Source organism: Herpailurus yagouaroundi, unplaced genomic scaffold, assembly GCF_014898765.1.
Source record: "Herpailurus yagouaroundi ecotype Mexico unplaced genomic scaffold, PumYag 181, whole genome shotgun sequence".
In the NCBI taxonomy this organism is placed as follows: Eukaryota; Metazoa; Chordata; class Mammalia; order Carnivora; family Felidae; genus Herpailurus; species Herpailurus yagouaroundi.
In genome coordinates, this window is record NW_024412412.1 from 16,736,221 (window position 1) to 16,754,849 (window position 18,629).

At 42.6% G+C, this 18,629-nt stretch overlaps 1 protein-coding gene across 2 annotated transcripts in view; it reads left to right on the forward strand.

Annotated features, from left to right (window-relative positions):
* The window catches only part of F11 (coagulation factor XI), a 17,903-nt gene extending 730 nt beyond the window's left edge, over positions 1-17,173 (forward strand). The window contains exons 2-15 of one of the 2 annotated variants that reach the window (XM_040490008.1): positions 251-306; positions 2,015-2,177; positions 3,921-4,027; positions 4,906-5,065; positions 6,240-6,349; positions 7,047-7,206; positions 9,560-9,669; positions 9,770-9,932; positions 10,027-10,133; positions 13,572-13,740; positions 14,933-15,108; positions 15,678-15,773; positions 16,304-16,443; positions 16,684-17,173. In XM_040490008.1, coding sequence (XP_040345942.1) covers positions 251-306; positions 2,015-2,177; positions 3,921-4,027; positions 4,906-5,065; positions 6,240-6,349; positions 7,047-7,206; positions 9,560-9,669; positions 9,770-9,932; positions 10,027-10,133; positions 13,572-13,740; positions 14,933-15,108; positions 15,678-15,773; positions 16,304-16,443; positions 16,684-16,845 — 1,879 coding nt within the window. In that variant the 3' untranslated portion in view covers positions 16,846-17,173. The remainder of the gene's footprint in view (positions 1-250; positions 307-2,014; positions 2,178-3,920; positions 4,028-4,905; positions 5,066-6,239; positions 6,350-7,046; positions 7,207-9,559; positions 9,670-9,769; positions 9,933-10,026; positions 10,134-13,571; positions 13,741-14,932; positions 15,109-15,677; positions 15,774-16,303; positions 16,444-16,683) is intronic. The other variant, XM_040490009.1, reaches the window with a different exon arrangement.
* The last annotated feature ends 1,456 nt before the right edge of the window (positions 17,174-18,629 follow it).

An 18,629-nucleotide genomic window follows, 5' to 3' on the forward strand; every position in this document is an offset into this window, starting at 1 on the left:
CCCCCCCCCCCCCCCCCGTCCGCTCTGGGTTCTTCAGAACTAGGAAAGTCTTGAACTCTACGTGCTATCATCCTGGGGAGTGTCCTAGGATTTGGGGAAGGTAAAATTCAGCATTAACGTAACAACCTGCAAATACCGTAGAATTCACCACTCCTCTCCCTCCCTGTTTTTTTGTGAGCCCTGATGTCCGTGAACTACTTATAAATTCACTTGGCATGCTCTAAATACATACACATCTTTCTTTTTGTAGGATGATTTTATTATATCGAGTGGTACATTTCCTTTTATTTGCCTCCGTTTCCAGTGGTAAGTAGAGCTTCAGCTCAGATAAGAATTGGAAACAGCTTAATTTCCTGCTTTGAAGACTGGAAAACAGAAGGGCTGATCTACAGGCCCACACCATCTACTCCACGGAAGGACATTAAATCATTTTATTTTTCACTTAAGGGCTCCAGGGGTTTTCAAAACAGGGAGGGCAATTAAAGGACAGGAATTGGTCATCATAGTAGTAATCTGGGTCCATATGTAGAAGTCACATCCAAATCTGTACCTCTGTTTATGTGCAAATCTGCATCAGTCATGACAAGTTTGGTGGCAATCATTACTTTCTTTGCATCGCATGGGGGGGGTTTCCGTGGACCATGAGAACACTTCTAGGTGCAAACAGACCCTTAACTAATGAGGGCCCGCCTTGCAACTCCAAGGAAGCCGCCCGGAGCTTGGGGAGAGGGGGCAGGTTTCTGCTCACCTCCGGGTCACTCTTGGGTAGCTGCAAATCTTGGAGAAAATTATCCTATATGCAGAGGTTATAGTTGGGCAAGTTAGAAGGCGTATGTGGTGGGTTTTGAGCACAGGCTGTGGCAGGGATCCTTGACTCTCTTTTTCCCCAGAGATCTCTTTGGACTGCGTTCTCAGAGTCATGTTTTCGAAGGCGTAAAGTAAAAATACAAAGGATCGCCAAGAAAATCAATTGTATTGCAATATCGTTAGTGAAAATGTAAAAACGAAACGAAACAAAACCAAACCTGATACAAAAATAGATGTCCTTCTTATTGACACATGATGTAACAAGGTTTAGCGGTGGGTCTAAAACTGCAAAGTAATAACCACCACCAAGCTGGTGATGTAATTTGAGGATATCGGCAGCTGTCATGTTTTCTTTTTAAATCTGTAATCTTAGTATGACAAAGCAGATACTATGAACACTGTGGTTCGTTACATTAATGATGGAAGGCTGTATCACGTTTTGGGTAGAGGTTAGTGAAAATAAAGTTGGAATTTCCCCCCTCCAAGACCCTGGCTAAATCTAGTGATAGTTTTAGTGATAGTTTTCACTGCTCTGTACCTACGTACTTTCCCACATACTCATTGGTATGTTTGTTACTACGATAAATATTTGAGTTATATTTTATCCTTCCCAAAGTATTTCATTTTTACTGTAAGTGTATGTATACGTTTATATATATATATAGCATGCATATGTTACGTATTTGAAACAGGAACTGTTTCATCTCATTGGAAATCAGAGCAATCCAAAAAAAAAGTGGCCCATTTTAAATAGTGAGGTGATACAGTGTGTCACAGCCAGGGCCACACTATTGAAAAACCATCACTCTGGATCCTCTGTTTCATATAAACAAGGAGTTTTGACAAACAAGCAATAGGGAAAGGGAAAAGCAGCGGCCCGTTCCAGACTTGGATGTGACCCTATGGAACATCTTTGGCCAGGAAAGCTCTGAGAAACTATTCAGTTACCCGCAAAGCACCCTCATCTCCAAGATGATCCCTCAGAAGTACAGTTCCATTGAGGCAAATGTGCCATTTTGCGATTTCTTTTTCTGTCTGAGGCTGCTCATTCAATCAACCAACATCAAAGGGTTGATTGCTCTGATTTCCAAGTTCGGGCACATTTCCTGGGAGGCAGACCTACTTCGCTTGCCTTTGTGAGATTATTATCTAATTCGATACGTGCAACTAAAGCCCCCAATAATTCATGCCACGTATTACATCACAGAATGTGTGACTAAGCTGTTCACAGATACCGGCTTTCAAGGAGGAGACGTGACTACCATTTTCACGCCAAGTGCCAAGCACTGTCAGCTTATCTGCACCCACCATCCGAGATGTCTGCTTTTCACCTTCATGGCTGAATCGTCGTCGGAAGATCCTACCAGATGGTAAATGTTCGCGTTTCTGCACAGAGGGAGTAGCTTTCCGGGATGATTACTTACCAATAAGTATTCATCTACCATTTTATAAAATGGAAGGTTAATGATGGGAAAACATGTGGTCCTTCAATTGAAATATTGAGTATTGCAGGAAAAAGAAATCGTGCCCAGGCAGATCAGGGAGGAGCAGACATGCCTCTCAGTGTGGACTTTCTAGCTCCTCTGTGGTCTGGATTTTAGCGGTATACTTCTCTCCGCTGTTATTACGCCTCTTAATCATTTTGTTCCTTGCTTTTTGATTCATTATTGATACTTGATGTTATTCAAACCGGTGCTTTTCCTTCAATTATTTTATTAGGAAATAAATATTTATAAATGTAGTTTGAAAGAACAGCACAGTGATCCCGTCACCACCAAGTTTTTTGTTCGCCATTTGTGCCTTGTCTATATCTATCTATCATCTGTCTGTCTGTCTATCTATCTTTCTATTTAACCATTTGAAATAATTTGAAAACATTATAATTTTACTCCTAAATCTTTCAACATACCTTTTCCTACATAAAGGAAACGATTGTAACAAGAACCCCTTTATAACATCTCAGGTGTCCCCCAAATATAATTTATAGCTATTAACCAGTGTCTGCTCCGGATTCACAACTGCATTTAGTGGTTTTGTGTCTATAGTCATATTTTTAAAAATTTTAGGACACTTGGGGACACCTGGCTGGCTCGGTCGGTTAAGTGTCCGACTCTTGATTTTGGCTCACGTCATGATCTCATGCTTTCATGAGACTGAGCCCCACATTGGGCTCTATGCTGACAGTATGGAGCCTGCTTGGGTTTCTCTCTCCCTCTCTCTCTCTCTCTCTCTCTCTCTGTCCCTCCTCTGCTTCCGCTTTCTTTCTCTCTCTCTCAAAACAAATAGATAAAAACATTAAAAAAACTTTTAGGACATTCCATCCACCACTTTTGTTTCCATGTTGAACTTGAACATTCAATGATGAAGCTTTACTACAGAGGTAAGTAATCAACATGTGTGTGTATTATTGCTGCATTCATAGATATTTACATAGTATCCTGAACTTAAAAAATTACTACTCTAGAGTCTACAACAAGGGTTGGCAAGCTTTTTCGTGACAAAGCCGGGGTTGAATATTTTAGCAATGATGGATCCAGAAGCAAAGTCAAAGATATTATAGAAGTACTTCTTGGGGCGCCTGGGTGGCGCAGTCGGTTAAGCGTCCGACTTCAGCCAGGTCACGATCTCGCGGTCTGTGAGTTCGAGCCCCGCGTCAGGCTCTGGGCTGGTGGCTCGGAGCCTGGAGCCTGTTTCCGATTCTGTGTCTCCCTCTCCCTCTCTGCCCCTCCCCTGTTCATGCTCTGTCTCTCTCTGTCCCAAAAATAAATAAACGTTGAAAAAAAAAATTAAAAAAAAAAAAAAGAAGTACTTCTATAACTATTTAAAATGTAACCATTTAGCAATAAGACGCCATTCTCAGCTGATGGGCTGCAAAAAACAGGCAGAGGGCTGCTTGACCAACGGGCCATAGTTCACTCCTGTTTCCAGTTAGTAGGGAAAACTGTACGTGAGCTCTTAAGTGAAGGGATGTTAGAATGGAAAAAAACAAACAAACAGCTTTGCTAAGAAAATATTTGTTTTGGCATCAGATAGAGCAGTTTGTTTCTTTCTCTCTGATTTTCTGTGTGCTGACTTTTAAGATCCATTATTTTAAAACGTAAGTTCTCACGCAGGTTTACTTGTATCCTGAAAGACAGTGTAACAGAAACACTGCCAAGGGTGAATATGACAGGAGCAATTTCTGGATATTCTTTCAAGCAGTGCCCACATCAAATAAGTGGTAAGATGTCCTATTAGAATTCGTAAACACTTAGTTACTATGATATATATATATATAGTTATATCACATATGCTTTTATGGCTATGAAACAAAACCCTGCGGTGTGGACTTAGAGTCTCCTAATGAAGTTCTTTCAGAGAAGAGTCAAAACTAGCACGCACACTCTGTCCCCCCTTCGTTAACATTTACCCAACTAGAAGGACACGCCTTACTGTATCAGTTCTCATCATTCATCTTCCTCTTCCCAGCTTAAAGTTTTATATAGAAGTCCATATTTTTGTAATGTTTATTTATTTGTGAGACAGAGAGAGAGACAGAGCCTGGAGCCTGAGCAGGGGAAGGGCAGGGAGAGAGGGAGACACAGACTCCGAAGCTGGCTCCAGGCTCTGAGCCGTCAGCACAGAGCCGGACGCGGGGCTCGAACTCACGTGCTGTGAGATCATGACCTGAGCCAAAGTCAGACGCTTAACCAGCCGAGCCACCCAGGCGCCCCTGGAAGTCCATACTAAACATATTACTTCGAATCAAAGGAGCAACTAGGAAGGTTGAGATGACACTTAACCGTCAAAAGATCCTCCAATAGGTCAGTGGATCAATCAGTCAGTGGAGTTAAGGAGACAAGGGAGGCCAGGGCAGAAAGTCAACACAGCAATTTACAAGTCTAATATTATTGCACCATAAGAGGGGCATTTCCATTCTTTTTCTGCTTCCATGTGAGCATAGAAGTTAAGCAGATGAAGATGAAAACAAAGGACTTCTGAGAAAAAGTGACTGGAAGAGTTGAAAGAGTAAGTCAGGAAGGGCAGTTGCTAACGTAGCACCGTTCAGGTTGGCTCTGGAGTCTGGAAGACCGCCACGTTGTCCGCTTTTGTCTCCAGCTTGCCACAGGAATTTGTACGTGGACCTGGACATGAAGGGAATGAACTATAATAGCTTGATGACAAGGGATGCCCAGGAATGCCAAGAGAGATGCACAAATGATGTGCACTGTCACTTTTTCACATATGCAACGAAGCAGTTTCCAAGCACGGAACATCGGTGAGTGAGCCGTAGGCTGAGCCCGCGGACAGTGAGTAGATCGTCGCATTGTCTGATGGAAAACAAAATTTCTCCTCGACTTGATGCCAGAATTTTTGTTTTCAGCCCCCAAACGACATTTCTAGAATAAGTACAGTGATAATGGTTTTCTTCACAGCAAGTAGCAGAAATGCACTTCCTTTATGTTAAGGACTCTGTCTTTTTACTGACATTGTTGTATCTGCTTCACCCATCGCCTGGCTAATTTAAAAAGTGATACGTTTCTTAACTGGAAGTTTTGAGACAGTTACAGTTGATCTGACTGCGTCATTCCCAGCCTAAGGATTATAGGACCGAAGGGAAAACCTACTCAGACCTCTCTAAGTAAGAGTTCCTTATCTAAGACAGAATAACTGAAGCCCATGTGAAGTGTTTTAAAATCCACCCCAAACTGGATTTTGAAATATGCTGGAGATAAATGTGTGAGAATGTAGAAATGACCTGATCTCTAATGATGAATTGGTGTTCTCGTTAAAAAAAAAAATTTTTTTAGGGAAAAAAATATCACTAACTTTTATATTTAGAAATTTCTGAGATGTTCTAGGGTTGTATAGGAAACCACGCTGATCTAGAACCCAACAAAAAAAGGAGAACGAAGTTTAAATGACCATTATTTGGATTCCCCTTTGGGTTTTTCCATTCCACTCTCCATATTCACAAGGAGGTGAATAATATAAATAATAATAAAGCATCCGTCACTCCTTTCAAAAACGATGACGATAAAACCGAATGCTCAGATTTAGAAGTAAGTTTTCACGTTTTGTGTTTGGCTCAGCTCAAGCTACGTCTTCTTAACATATTTCACGTCTGAGACTTAACACGACAGGGACAGCAAGCCAGGAAATGGGGAGTAGAGAAGGGCTTGAGAATTCATTACTTCCTACCTCCGAGTCTTCAGGCCGTCATCTCTCCAAAGCTGTCATTTAAGTGATGAAAACTAGAATTGACAAAATTCAGAGGCCCTGGCAGAGGAAGGACTCAAGTCCTGCTGTCCAGCATCAGCTTGATGCTCCTCAGAGCAGATCCTCAGCTGTCAGCCCAGGAAGTCTCTAGACTGGAATTTCGTATCGTCTCATGTTGTTTCCTACATGTATTTAGACGAGTAAAACATTTTCCCATTTTTGTTTTCATTCAGAAACATTTGTCTGTTGAAGTACACCCACATGGGGACACCAACCAGAATAACGAAGCTCACTAAAGTGGTGTCTGGATTTTCACTAAAATCCTGTGCGCTTTCTAAGCTGGGTAACTGTTACTTTCTCGGCGAGGTGGTTTAACCATTAAATAGTAGGTGCGGTTGGTATGAATGAGGGGCCTGACTTAGGACACCCATGTGCGCTCCGTGGTGAAATGGACCGAATGATCTTTTACCTTCTTCGTGTGAAAAAATGTCATTATGTCCCATGTAATTAGAGCTCTATTTGAATTTAAAGTTTAAAATAATCACTCCAGTTTTCCGAATGAAAAAAATTTAAAGAGCTTGGGATAAACAAACTGTAAAAAGAATTGTTATTAAGATTTTAGGTTCACTGCAAAATGGAGGGGAAAGTATGGGTGTCCCATAGACCCCTGCCCCGGGGCACATGCACAGGTTCCCTCATTATCAACACCCCCCGCCCCCACCAGAGTGGTACATTTGTCACAATCGATTGACATCCATTGACACATCATAATCGCCCCAAAGCCTGCAGCTTATGTTCCAGTTCACTCTTGGTGTTGTATATTCCATGGGTTGGGATAAGTGTATAATGATATCTATCTATCTTCACGGTATCGTGCAGAGAATTTCTACTGCCCTAAAAACCTCCTCCGTGCTGGGCCTACTCATCCCTCTTCACCCCGCAACAAACTTTTTATATGGAATTTACAAATACTCTAGCTGGGATTTTGCTGATTATATTGGGGAGTTGATTTCTTAAACATGGTTTCTTCTGTTCTACAGCTTGTATCAGGGACATTTTCCCTAGTACGGCATTTGCGGACAGTAACATCAACAGTGTCATGGCTCCGGATGTCTTTGTCTGTCGCCGCATTTGTACTCACCACCCCAGTTGTTTGTTTTTTACCTTCCTCTCTCAAGAATGGCCAAAAGAATCTGAAAGGTAAGGAATTAAGATGAAGATTCATGCCTTAAGACGGCCGATCAAGGTCCATCCTTTAAAAAATTCTGAGCAGCTACACATTTAATCGAAATGTCTGCAGAGGACAGGCCAAAGTTGCCGGGAAGGCTGCCTAGCCCCTCTCTCTTTGCATGCGCCACCTGATGACCGCAAACCTGAGGTTACCGAGGACTCTTGTTTTCTTGAGCTGAGGGAGGTCTCTGCCTGCAGCAAAGGGAGGGTTGCCTCGTTCTGAACGGAGTAAAGAACATAAGGATGACCCTCAAGGGGCAACTTAGTCCAGGGCCCAGTTGGAGATCAGTGAACCTAGAGTAGAAAGGGCTGGGAGTATCAGGGTAATGTCAAATCCGAAGTGAAGAGAGGTGGAAAGGAAGGCCTATATTAATGGAATTGGGGATAATTGTGGAGGGGTGTTTGAGAAGTGAGATGCTGTTTTCCTACCGATGGGTACCAATACAGGAAACCATGCTGAAACGTGGGAAAGGTCTTTGATCATTACAGAGATGTCTGCTGGGGTTGTCGTTCCTCATTAATAAGATTCACTAAAACAAACAAACAAACAAACAAACAAAAACAAGAAACCAAAAACCCCACTTAAGAGTGCTTCAGAATCTCGATACTCTATATTATCTGAATGGGAATTCTCAGAGCCCCCAGTATTTGCCTGACTCGGCTGTTTGTGTGAGGAATAGGTCCCCCAGAATCCAGCTGGGTTAGGCCCTTGAGGTCCTTGTCCATCAAGCAAGCCTGGTTTTCCATTGAGTGACTTTTGGAAGTACTAGCTTGGTCCCATGAAAATATATCTGTTACTTTCATTTACTCAACGATATAATTTATTTGGTGCCTGCTGCATACGAGGCCCTGTTCTAAACACCAGGGATACCACTAGTGAACGAAAGAGATGAAAACCCTGCCCTCGCTGGACAAGAGTGGAAGTGATAGAGAAGTCATCAGGTTGGGATATATTGTCCAATGGGGAGGCAATAAAATCTGTTGACTGGTTGTCTGCTCTGAAGGAAAGAGTCAGTGAGAGCTCCAAGACTTTTGGCCCAAGGAATCGAAAGGATAAAAATACCCATGACTGGGATGCAGATTTCATGAGGCGCAGATTTCAAGAGGGAAGAGATGCCCAGTGGACATCCAGAGAGAAATGTTGATCGGGAAGTTGGAAAGGGAAATCTTGAACTGAGAGGAGGGGTTTGTGTTCTGGATCTGTGTCTGGGTATCACTAGCATACCACTGGTAATTGAAGGGACTGAATGCAGTCAGAGAAGAAAGGGGGTTCAAAGACTGCATTATAAATGGCACAAATTAGAAAGATGCCTGATCACTGCTAATTTTCTTTTTTTACTCCTTTTATAACATTCCTGGTCAATACCTGTAAGAGGGGTAAAACACTGGATCCTCAATACAGGGTGAGAGAGGAACAGGAGTGCTAGAAGCCAAGACTTGGCTTTTTAAATTGAAATTAATTAAAATTAAATAGAACTAAATATTCGTCTCCTCAGCTGTATCAGCCACATTTCAAGTGCTCAGTAGCCACATGTGATTAGGGGCTATTGAATTGGGTGGCATGGGCATGGACCGTGTCCATCATTGCAGAAAACTCTATTGGACAGCACTGCTCTAGACTGTGATTTGGGGCTAATCAGGAAAAGTTGTTTTGTTCCAAGAAGAGGCTGCTTGTATGGAGCCTGTGATGAATGCCATTTATCCGTGTCAGAGCCTGAAGCAACTCTGGATAGCAGATTTCTCCAGAGCATGAAAGTTATGGAATCTTTGAAATGGGCGAGGAGCGTTGAAAGAAAGGAGAGAAAGAAGGAAGATGGTAGGAACACTGGCGATAGAAACAGCTCAGAAAACTTTTATGGAGGCAAGTGGTATCCTGTCGAAGACCTGTCTACAACCTATGGATCATGGGGTCTGACTCAGTGATGTATGAAGAGTACTTACAAAATGAGAAATTGTTCACTCTTTTTAAAAAAATTTTTTTTTCAACGTTTATTTATTTTTGGGACAGAGAGAGACAGAGCATGAACGGGGGAGGGGCAGAGAGAGAGGAAGACACAGAATCGGAAACAGGCTCCAGGCTCCGAGCCATCAGCCCAGAGCCCGACGCGGGGCTCGAACTCACGGACCGCGAGATGGTGACCTGGCTGAAGTCAGACGCTTAACCGACTGCGCCACCCAGGCGCCCCATGAGAAATTGTTCACTCTTAAACACACCAACATGAATTGACTTTTGTACGTGTTATAAAAATGGTTCTTTTCTTTGATATGTGTTACGTGATCCATTTCTATTCCCTCCTCCCCCCCCCTTTTTTTTTTCTGTTAGAAATCTTTGTCTCCTGAAAACATCTGAAAGTGGATTACCAAGTACACGCATTAAGAAGGACAGAGCTCTTTCTGGTTTCAGTCTGCAAACCTGCAGGCACAGTGTCCCAGGTAAACAATGGAGCCGCTCTCTCCTGATCAAGGTCAACAGACCTAGGTCAACTACGGGTAAGTTTGGTGTCTCGTACCTGATGTGTGATTTCCTGCCTAGTGTTCTGTCATTCCTCATTTTACCACGACACTGATTTCTTGGGAGAAGAACTGGACATTGTTGACGTGAAAGGGCACGAAGCCTGCCAGAAACTGTGTACCGACTCCATCCGCTGCCAGTTTTTTACCTATTCGCCATCTCCAGAATCTTGCAACGGAGGGAAGTAAGACGTACAAAGAGTTACACAGATACTCCCGTCCCATCTCCTCGGGGGGGGGGGGGGGTTATGTTTATACTCTTCTGTTTTCCACCTGCAGGGGTAAATGTTACTTAAAACTCTCTTCAAATGGATCTCCAACGAAAATACTTCACGGGAGAGGAGGCATCTCTGGATATACATTAAGGTTATGTAAAATGGATAATGGTGAGTTTAACGGCTCACGAGAAAATACATCTGAAGAAGTTATTTTTATAACAAATACATCATGACTGTCAGCGTCCATAGTAACCGCAAAGGGGAGAAAATTAGTACGATAACCAACTTAGATACAGTTTTCTGTGAGTTTTACTCCTGTCATCCAGGCTGACCATGTTTTAGTGGTAAATATTGGGCCTCAGCTAAACTCTGCATTGCCTAATATTAAGTGAGTATGGGTTTTAACTGGACACATGTATACAGTTTATGATGAGACTCAGGCTCAGTCAACACTTTTATGTTTAATTCCTACTATGAAGGCTAACTATCTTTCTTATCATCCTTGAAGATTGAATATCGGTCAGGAATTTGGTTAATCAGATTATTTGTTTTCTGTCCATTGGCCATTACTTGGTATTTAGTTGAAACATAAATAACTACCATATGTTTGAAAAAATGTGTATGTATTCAAGAAATAAAGTAGCTCCCCTTCAGGGGTCTTCATTCTTTCAGATCCCCTGCAAGTATTCTGCATACTTATGAATATTGGCAAAAATTTACAGTAAAACTCTATTTATTTAGAACAATGAGTATGACAGGGTGGAAAGAAAATAAAAAGATTCTCTAGATTAAACAAGACCTACAGTATGTGTAAAATGTGATACAAATTACCCTGAAAATAAGATCAGCAGTGGCCAATTCTAGGGGCTAATTTCTGAGCATAGGGATGGTTTGTAGGCAAACGGAACGATCTCCAGACAGAATCTCCAACAGGAAAGAACATTATCGCACTTTTCTCTAAATTACCATAATAACCTATGATGACTTTAGTCCTTACTAATTCACATAAAACTACATGTTTTAGACTTTTTTCTTGCTTAATGTCCGATATTACAATGTACTATGAATTTAAGATTCAACTGAGATTTAATGAGTAAAATAGAAGTGATGATTATAATTTGTAACCGTTTTCAGAGTATAAAAATCTTCTGTGTCAGAATTATTTCTCTACTGAGAGGAGAGTAAATCCTTAACTTCTGAGAACTTGTTTTGTAGCATGTACAATATTGTGTCCAATCTAACATCCTAACGAGGAAACCATGCCTTCCTGGAGTACAGAGGGATCTGATGGCCCAAACTCCTTTAAAAAGCCAGCCAATTAAGGTGTATCTCCTATATTCTGTTTTCCTTACAATATATTTATCTAAGAAGGAGCATTTAGGATAATTCTGTTGCCTTCGTTCTGCGAAGCACGAGAAGGGACGCTCGGCAGATGTTGTTGTCAGTGATGTTGACGTAGTTTCTAAAATGGGAACCAGCACTCAACACTTGAACCCATTCCCCACTTTCCTTTCATTACGTTCTTCTCTGATGAATGTATGGATTCTGGTGTATGAAGGCTACAGAATGTATCAGGTGGAGATTGATAGCTGAGGCAGAGAATACAAGATAAAGGAAAATAAAATCTTAAGACATTTTAGTGCACCTTCTGAAACTAGATAATTAGGCTTTCCTGCACGACGTCCGATGAAATAATACCCTAATGGGAGGGGATATATAACTGAGGTGACTCTCATATCTTACACCATCATTGGTCTTCAACATAACTTTCTGAAGATGCAGAGGAATTGCTATCGGAAGAAATGTTTCCTAACACAAAATCTAATGTTAAACACAGATATTTGCAGCATTTTGTTTGAACCGAGAGACAGAATGAACATCAAGACCTATCATTTGTCCCTAAGAAAGGCACTATTGAATTGTTTATAACATATTTTAGTTACTGTATACCCATTCATTTTCCTAAACTTTGCCTTTCCTCGTAAATCACAAGGGCTTCCCTGTAATTCCAGAATCTAGTCAAAATCTTCAAAATGTTGCTCTGAAACGAATCTCACCCCATCCACCCTCAGGTGAGAACACTTCTCAGTGTGCCAGCCTGTTTAAGCTTTCACAAACACACCCAGCTTGTTTGTGCTTGCTACCAACTAGAGTTTTCTTCAAGACTCCTCTCTTCCTATTTGATGTTTGCCCCAGGATTATACGTCTATTTTCCTGTTCAGAAAAGAAAGTCCTAGAGAGATTGTTCTACACCCGCACAAAACCAGGGAACAGACCATCAAGGACTTGGCTTTTTTTTTTTTTTTAATTTTTTTAAATGTTTATTTATTTTTGAGACAGAGAGAGACAGAGCATGAGCAGGGGAGGGGCAGAGAGAGAGGGAGGCACAGAAGCTGAAGCAGGCTTCAGGCTCTGAGCTGTCAGCACAGAGCCCGACGCGGGGCTCAAACTCACGAACTGTGAGACTGTGACCTGAGCCGAAGTCGGACGCTTAACCGACTGAGCCACCCAGGCGCCCCAAGGACTTGGCTTTTGACTGCTGACCCTTTTGCTAACTTCACACTCCTCCTCCTCTAGCTAAGGGCATGAAGCCTCCCTGGTCCTCTGAGCCATGCTAGTCTAAGTGTGGTCTGGGTGTAGCATGTTGACATCAGCAGTGAGCCTGCTAGAAAGAATTTCAGCAACCTCCCGCCCCCAAACTGGATCAGAATCAGCATTTTGAAAGATAACCAGGTGATCCATATGCACATTAAAGTATGAGAAGCATTGCTCTAGAATACTGTTGTCCCGGAACACCTCATTCCAATTCCATCTAGGTTACTGGGGCAGATTTGGCCAGGGCTCCCATTGGGAGGGTGGGTTCTCATTTGGCGTGCCAGGAAGTAGGAGCAAAAAGGACCATCCTGCCCAGGGCAGCTAAGACAGGAGGAAACAGAGGGGGTAAATGTGAATCAAAGTGCTTGGAAAGTATCAAGGGTTGATCCGGGAGAACCCCAAACTGTCAACAAAGCCAAAAGGAGAAACAGTTCACAGACAGAAGAGCAGCCCGTGCTTGGATGGTGCCCAGCTGGAGCAGGAGACTCTGGGACCAGAGGTCAGCCTGAGCAGAAGAAGATAGGAATTGGACAAAAGCTGTAAACTGAGAGGAGGGTGCTCACTTTTCTTTATGACAGTATTTCTCCAACTTCAGCAGGGCGGGTTGACATTCAGATTACTAGGCTCCATCGTCCAAGTTTCCAATGGGTCTGAGGGGAGCTCAAGAAGTTGCATTTCTAAGAAATTCCCGAGTGACGCGATTGGTCCAAGGGCCACACTTGACAACTGCTTTAAGAGAACCATCAGGGTCAGCAGATGAGGGAGGGGAAGACTGCCACGCAGGACCGGATGAGACATCCTTTGGGAGCATGTCATTAGAAGGTGACTTAGTCATGCAATTTTCCTGTGCAAGCTCTGCTTGCGGAGTTGATTATAAAATTTCTTCAAGTCAAGGTCGTGATAAGATACTGAATCGAGGGCAGGTTTGCTTCTCTTTCTGCCTGAAGGGACGTAACTGCTGATGGAAAAGGAAGACTTAGGAAGCCACTCATTGCAACCCTTCTGTTGTAGTGTGTACGACCAAAATCAAGCCCAGAATTGTTGGAGGAGAGGCATCTGTTCATGGTGAGTGGCCATGGCAGATAACTCTGCACATCACATCACCTGCCCAGAGACACCTGTGTGGAGGCTCCATCATTGGAAACCAGTGGATACTAACAGCTGCTCACTGTTTGATTGGGTCCGTACCATTACCGATTTTATTAGTTCCCCGGGGGTCGCCCATATACGGAATCTGTCATTAGCATTTTAGTAAATATTTTAAAAATGTAAATTACCCTATTTGCTACATTAAATCTCTGTAGTTAAAAAAAAAAAAAGGCAAAAAGAAAGAACAGCTACGGTCTACCAGCATCAGATTAGGTGTAGGAATATGATGGCATATTATTCTGCTTTCCCATTTAAATGCATCCACATGCCCAGGGATGTTCTTGTTGTTTCCCAGAAAGAACATATCATCTGTGCTTGTCTTGGCCTCAGGTCCAGGGCCAAACACAAGGAAAATTTCCCCTTCTCAAAATTCGTCGTTCTCTCTCTCCTTCATCTTTCCACTCTCTCCTCTCCTCTCCCCTCTCCCTCTGCTCCCTTCCCCTCCCCTCCTTCTCCTTCTTGCCCTCCTCCTCTCTCCTTTCTCCTCTCTCTGTCTCCACCCCCCAACCCCACTGCCATGTTTCCAAATACAGAAGGAAGAGTTCATTACGTATCCTCAGATTGGATTCCCTACTTAGGTCAGTTTTAATATTGGCCAGACCTAAAAGCTCCATCAGGAGAGTATATGTATTCCAGGGAATTTTAGTTGGCCAAACTTCCTCTTTGCACTTTGGTATTCTCTGAGTTTCCGGACATGGTTTTGTGTGTTTGTTTTTGTTTATACTTACGTTATAACTCAAAGATATGTTTGAAGTCAATAGCCTCCTTTACCTTTTACCTTTTCCATATGGGAAAATGGAGTACAAGAAAATCCAAGTGAATTTCTCAGGTTGATAGGCAATCAATGGTAGGGTTGAAACTAACACCCGGAACTCTTCATGGTGGGGGGCGGGGGAAGTCAGGGGAAGGAAGGGAGGAGGAGAGAGAAAGAGAGCGCGAGTGTGTTTGTGTGTGCGTGTGTGTGTGTGTGTGTGTGTGTGTGTTGGAGGGTGAAAAGAGCATTCATTCATTTTTATGTGTTTAATATAGTAAATGCTCACCCAGGACCTTCTACAGGAGGAATATGTGAGTGAAAAATTTTAGCATGAAATCACTTCTTTCCGACAAAAAGCCTGCCGCTGGCAGAAAATATTAGTAATAGCTAGGTAAATAACAGTATAGCTCAAATGTTTGGGGATCATTTGGTAATGAAAATTTCTTTTCCTCTACTGTTTATTCCTTAGGTTAGAGTCACCTAAAATCTTGCGTGTCTATAGTGGCATTTTAAATCAATCAGAAGTTAAAAAGGACACAGCCTTCTTTGGGGTTCAAGAAATAATAATTCACGATCAATATGAAATGGCAGAAAGTGGGTATGATATTGCCTTGTTGAAACTGGAAACGGCAATGAATTACACAGGTGTGTCGAATTTTAAATGGGAAGTTCTCTACAATGATGGCCTAGATGTATTGTTTAACACTGCCAGGTTCATGGCCTGAGCCCCACAATCTCCAGGTGGTGTGATCATGAGAGAGGGGCTACTAAGCTACTCTTTTAGTCTGCTAAGACCGGCGCTGTTCCCTGATCGTTAAATCTTACTATGGGGTGTGGGGGAAGCGCTAAGTTTTCTCCAGGTTTCTTCAGGTTCACAGAATGACCCAACTCTGTAATATATTGGAATATTAAAGATGACCTATATCTCCCTTTTAGGGGCAAGGGTCAGAATGAGTAGGCAATTTCTACAGGGTCAACAGACCTGGTTAAAGAGATGAAGTTAGGAGGGAGGGCTGTGCCGTTTCCTTGTTCCCTCCTCCCAGGATACGTGATGTAGAATGCTGAACACAAGGAGTGAAAGTGAATGACGATGAGGCACAGCCCGAATATAATAGAGAACACACTGCATAATAGAAAGTGAAAGAAGAGAGTGTCTCCTGGGAGAGAAGATGTATTTTGTTTCTGATGACTAAACTAGGACTTTTAAAATTTAGATGCTCAGAGACCCATATGTCTACCTTCCAAAGGAGATCGAAGCATAATATATGCTGAGTGCTGGGTGACTGGATGGGGGTACAGAAAATTAGGAGGTAAGAAACCATGTTTCTGTGTGTGCTCCACCCTAAAGGTAAAGAACGTGGTTTCGTCTTAACCTTTTCTGCTCTATCAAGTCCCGCAGCTAAAATGTGAGTAAAATAATCACATTCTTCAGCTACAGAAAGCATGCTGATGAAGAATGAAGAGACAAAATTACCCAAATGAGGAGGATCCCGTGTCTGTTTGATTGGAAATTTTAAATATGACACTCTCTTTAATGACTAATTTTTTGTAATGAAGTTTAGTGTGAAACCTAGCACTTTTTATTAAATGTCATAGCCTGTTATCCAATTATTTTCTCTGGGAGGTAATTCCAGTCAGAGCCAGGCTTAGTTTTAAACTGAATGTTAATAAACAATATATTCTCTATAACTCTGTAGTTATAAAAGGTCTAGGAGGTAAACCTAGTATTTTTTTTTCTTTCTAGATTTTTGTATCGTTACGCTTTTGATTTTAAACATACGTGTTTATATTATATATATATATATGATTATTCCAGTCACAAACCGAAAATTTTTTTCAGACAAAATACAAAATACTCTCCAGAAAGCTAACGTACCCTTGGTGACAACCGAAGAGTGCCAGACAAGATACAGAGGGCACAAAATAACCAATAAGATGCTCTGTGCAGGCTACCGAGAAGGAGGGAAGGATGCTTGTAAGGTAAGAGTGTTTTTGGCCATTGAATATATTCACATGAGAATATTTAATGCATTTAAGAAGGAGTCTTCTGCCCCGGAGCAGGGAACCACGGTCAATTTGTTTTGCTTACAGTGAAGTTTATCAAAGAGCCAAGAACAGAATTTTAAATGAAATCACTCTGAGACCCATGCATTTAAGACGAGAAGCATCTGAACTGATCCGTGCACCTTTTTTTTTTTCTGCCCCCCCCCCCCGTCACAGGGAGACTCGGGGGGCCCCCTGTCCTGTAAACACAACGACGTCTGGCACTTGGTGGGCATCACCAGCTGGGGAGAAGGCTGCGGTCAGAGGGAACGGCCCGGGGTTTACACCAATGTGGTTGAGTACGTGGATTGGATTTTGGAGAAAACTCAAGCGGTGTGAAAGAGTCCCCGGATGTCATGTGACCCCTGAAAGGCAAACCAGAGGCTTCCCGGGAGGAGGGTTTTGATTTGACTGAAGGAGACAGACACCGAGCCGCCATGTTCCTCCGTGGGATCCAGTGTCAAGACAGTAAGGCGTTGAGGGGCCTTGGTATTTGTGAGCCACACGTCAAAAGACACAAGCTGTCATTTCCGCAATTCCCATTGTATGCTAATCATAGTTTGTTTTCAGCATCCAGTCTCTTGCCTTTTGATCACACCTTACTGAGCCAAAGAAATCCGAGACGGTGGTATTTTTTAAGATTAAAGGATTACCAGATATACCAGGACAGAAGCGAGTTGTGTCACCGGAGGCTCGGGTAGAACGGCCAAAGCAACCGCCATAAAGAGATTTGTTAGGTGAGAAATGGGGGCTGGAGAAAATGGGGACAAGGACCGTGACCGTCAACTTGCAAGAATCCGTACTCTGCCTACGTGAGTATCCTCCTTCTGTAAAGGAGGAACTTGATGAGATTCAATGGCATGTTTTCAGAATGATCAGGAATCTTTGTCATTTCAACCTTTAATATGTTTCTGAATTAGTTTGGGTAGACATAAGCCATCAGCGAGCATGAATGTGGACTCCAGAATTTCCATATGGGAAAGGATTAAAGGTAGTAGTTTACCCGGAAGTGGTAGCTTAGGGGAAGGATCTTTTTTTTTTTTTAATTTTTTAAACATTTATTCATTTTCGAGAGACAGAGCATGAGTGGGGGAGGGGCAGGGAGAGAGGGAGACACAGAATCCAAAGCAGGCTCCAGGGTCTGAGCTGTCAGCACAGAGCCCCGACGAGGAGCTCAAACTCACGAACCGTGAGGTCATGACTTGAGCCGAAGTTGGTCATTCAACCGAGTAACCCAGCCACCCCGTCTTAGGGGATGGATCTTAAAAGTTGTACTTGCCTAGAAAATTATAGGTGTGTAGATTGTATACTTAGTCGGTGTGATTCTGGGTCAGGGAGGCTGATAGAGATGAAGGGAGTAAGCTAGAACCTTCCTAAGAGAAGCTGGCACTGTGGGTGTAAGTTTACAAATTGACCTTTACAGATAACAAAGGGATTGGACAGAATCCAACACAAAATACATCCATACTACAGGGAAAAACCACTTTGGGAACAAGTGGATGGTTATCACAGAGCCCTCGTTACCTTCAAAACAGCTCCCTGTATACTAAGTACTGGGGTTTTCCCTTTAGTGTGAGTATTTGCCCGGTGATGGTTTCTGATGAGGTGCAATGACTAGAATCTGCACTGTCTCCACTGCAATTTTCACCCTCTGTCAACAACTATACGTCTCGTCCAAGATGAAAAATATCTATTGAGCACACTGAACGATGAGGACACCGTGGTTAGTATATGTAACTATGTCCCTCCTTTCATGGAGCCCCAGTCTGGTTAGCATGAACAATGAAAATAAGCCAATTACACAAGTATAAAATGATTTTACACTTGAACGAGAGGGATTCACAGGGCTCTATGACGAGAGAGAAAGAGCATTTGGGGGCAGGTTCAAAGATTGGGACAAGAAGGAGTTTGTGCTGAGGAAGACAAAACACAACCAAGGGCAAACAAAACCCCACATCAAAAAGGCTGGGTTGGTATAAGGGGGCCAGACCTGAAACACTTGCGGATTCAAACAGGACTGGAACGGAAACTTGAATGCCATTGAGATTACCAAACAGCACTAATAATCGTCTCATTATCTGTTTATTTACCTTAGTAGTCTTGATGTAACACTTCACAGTAAA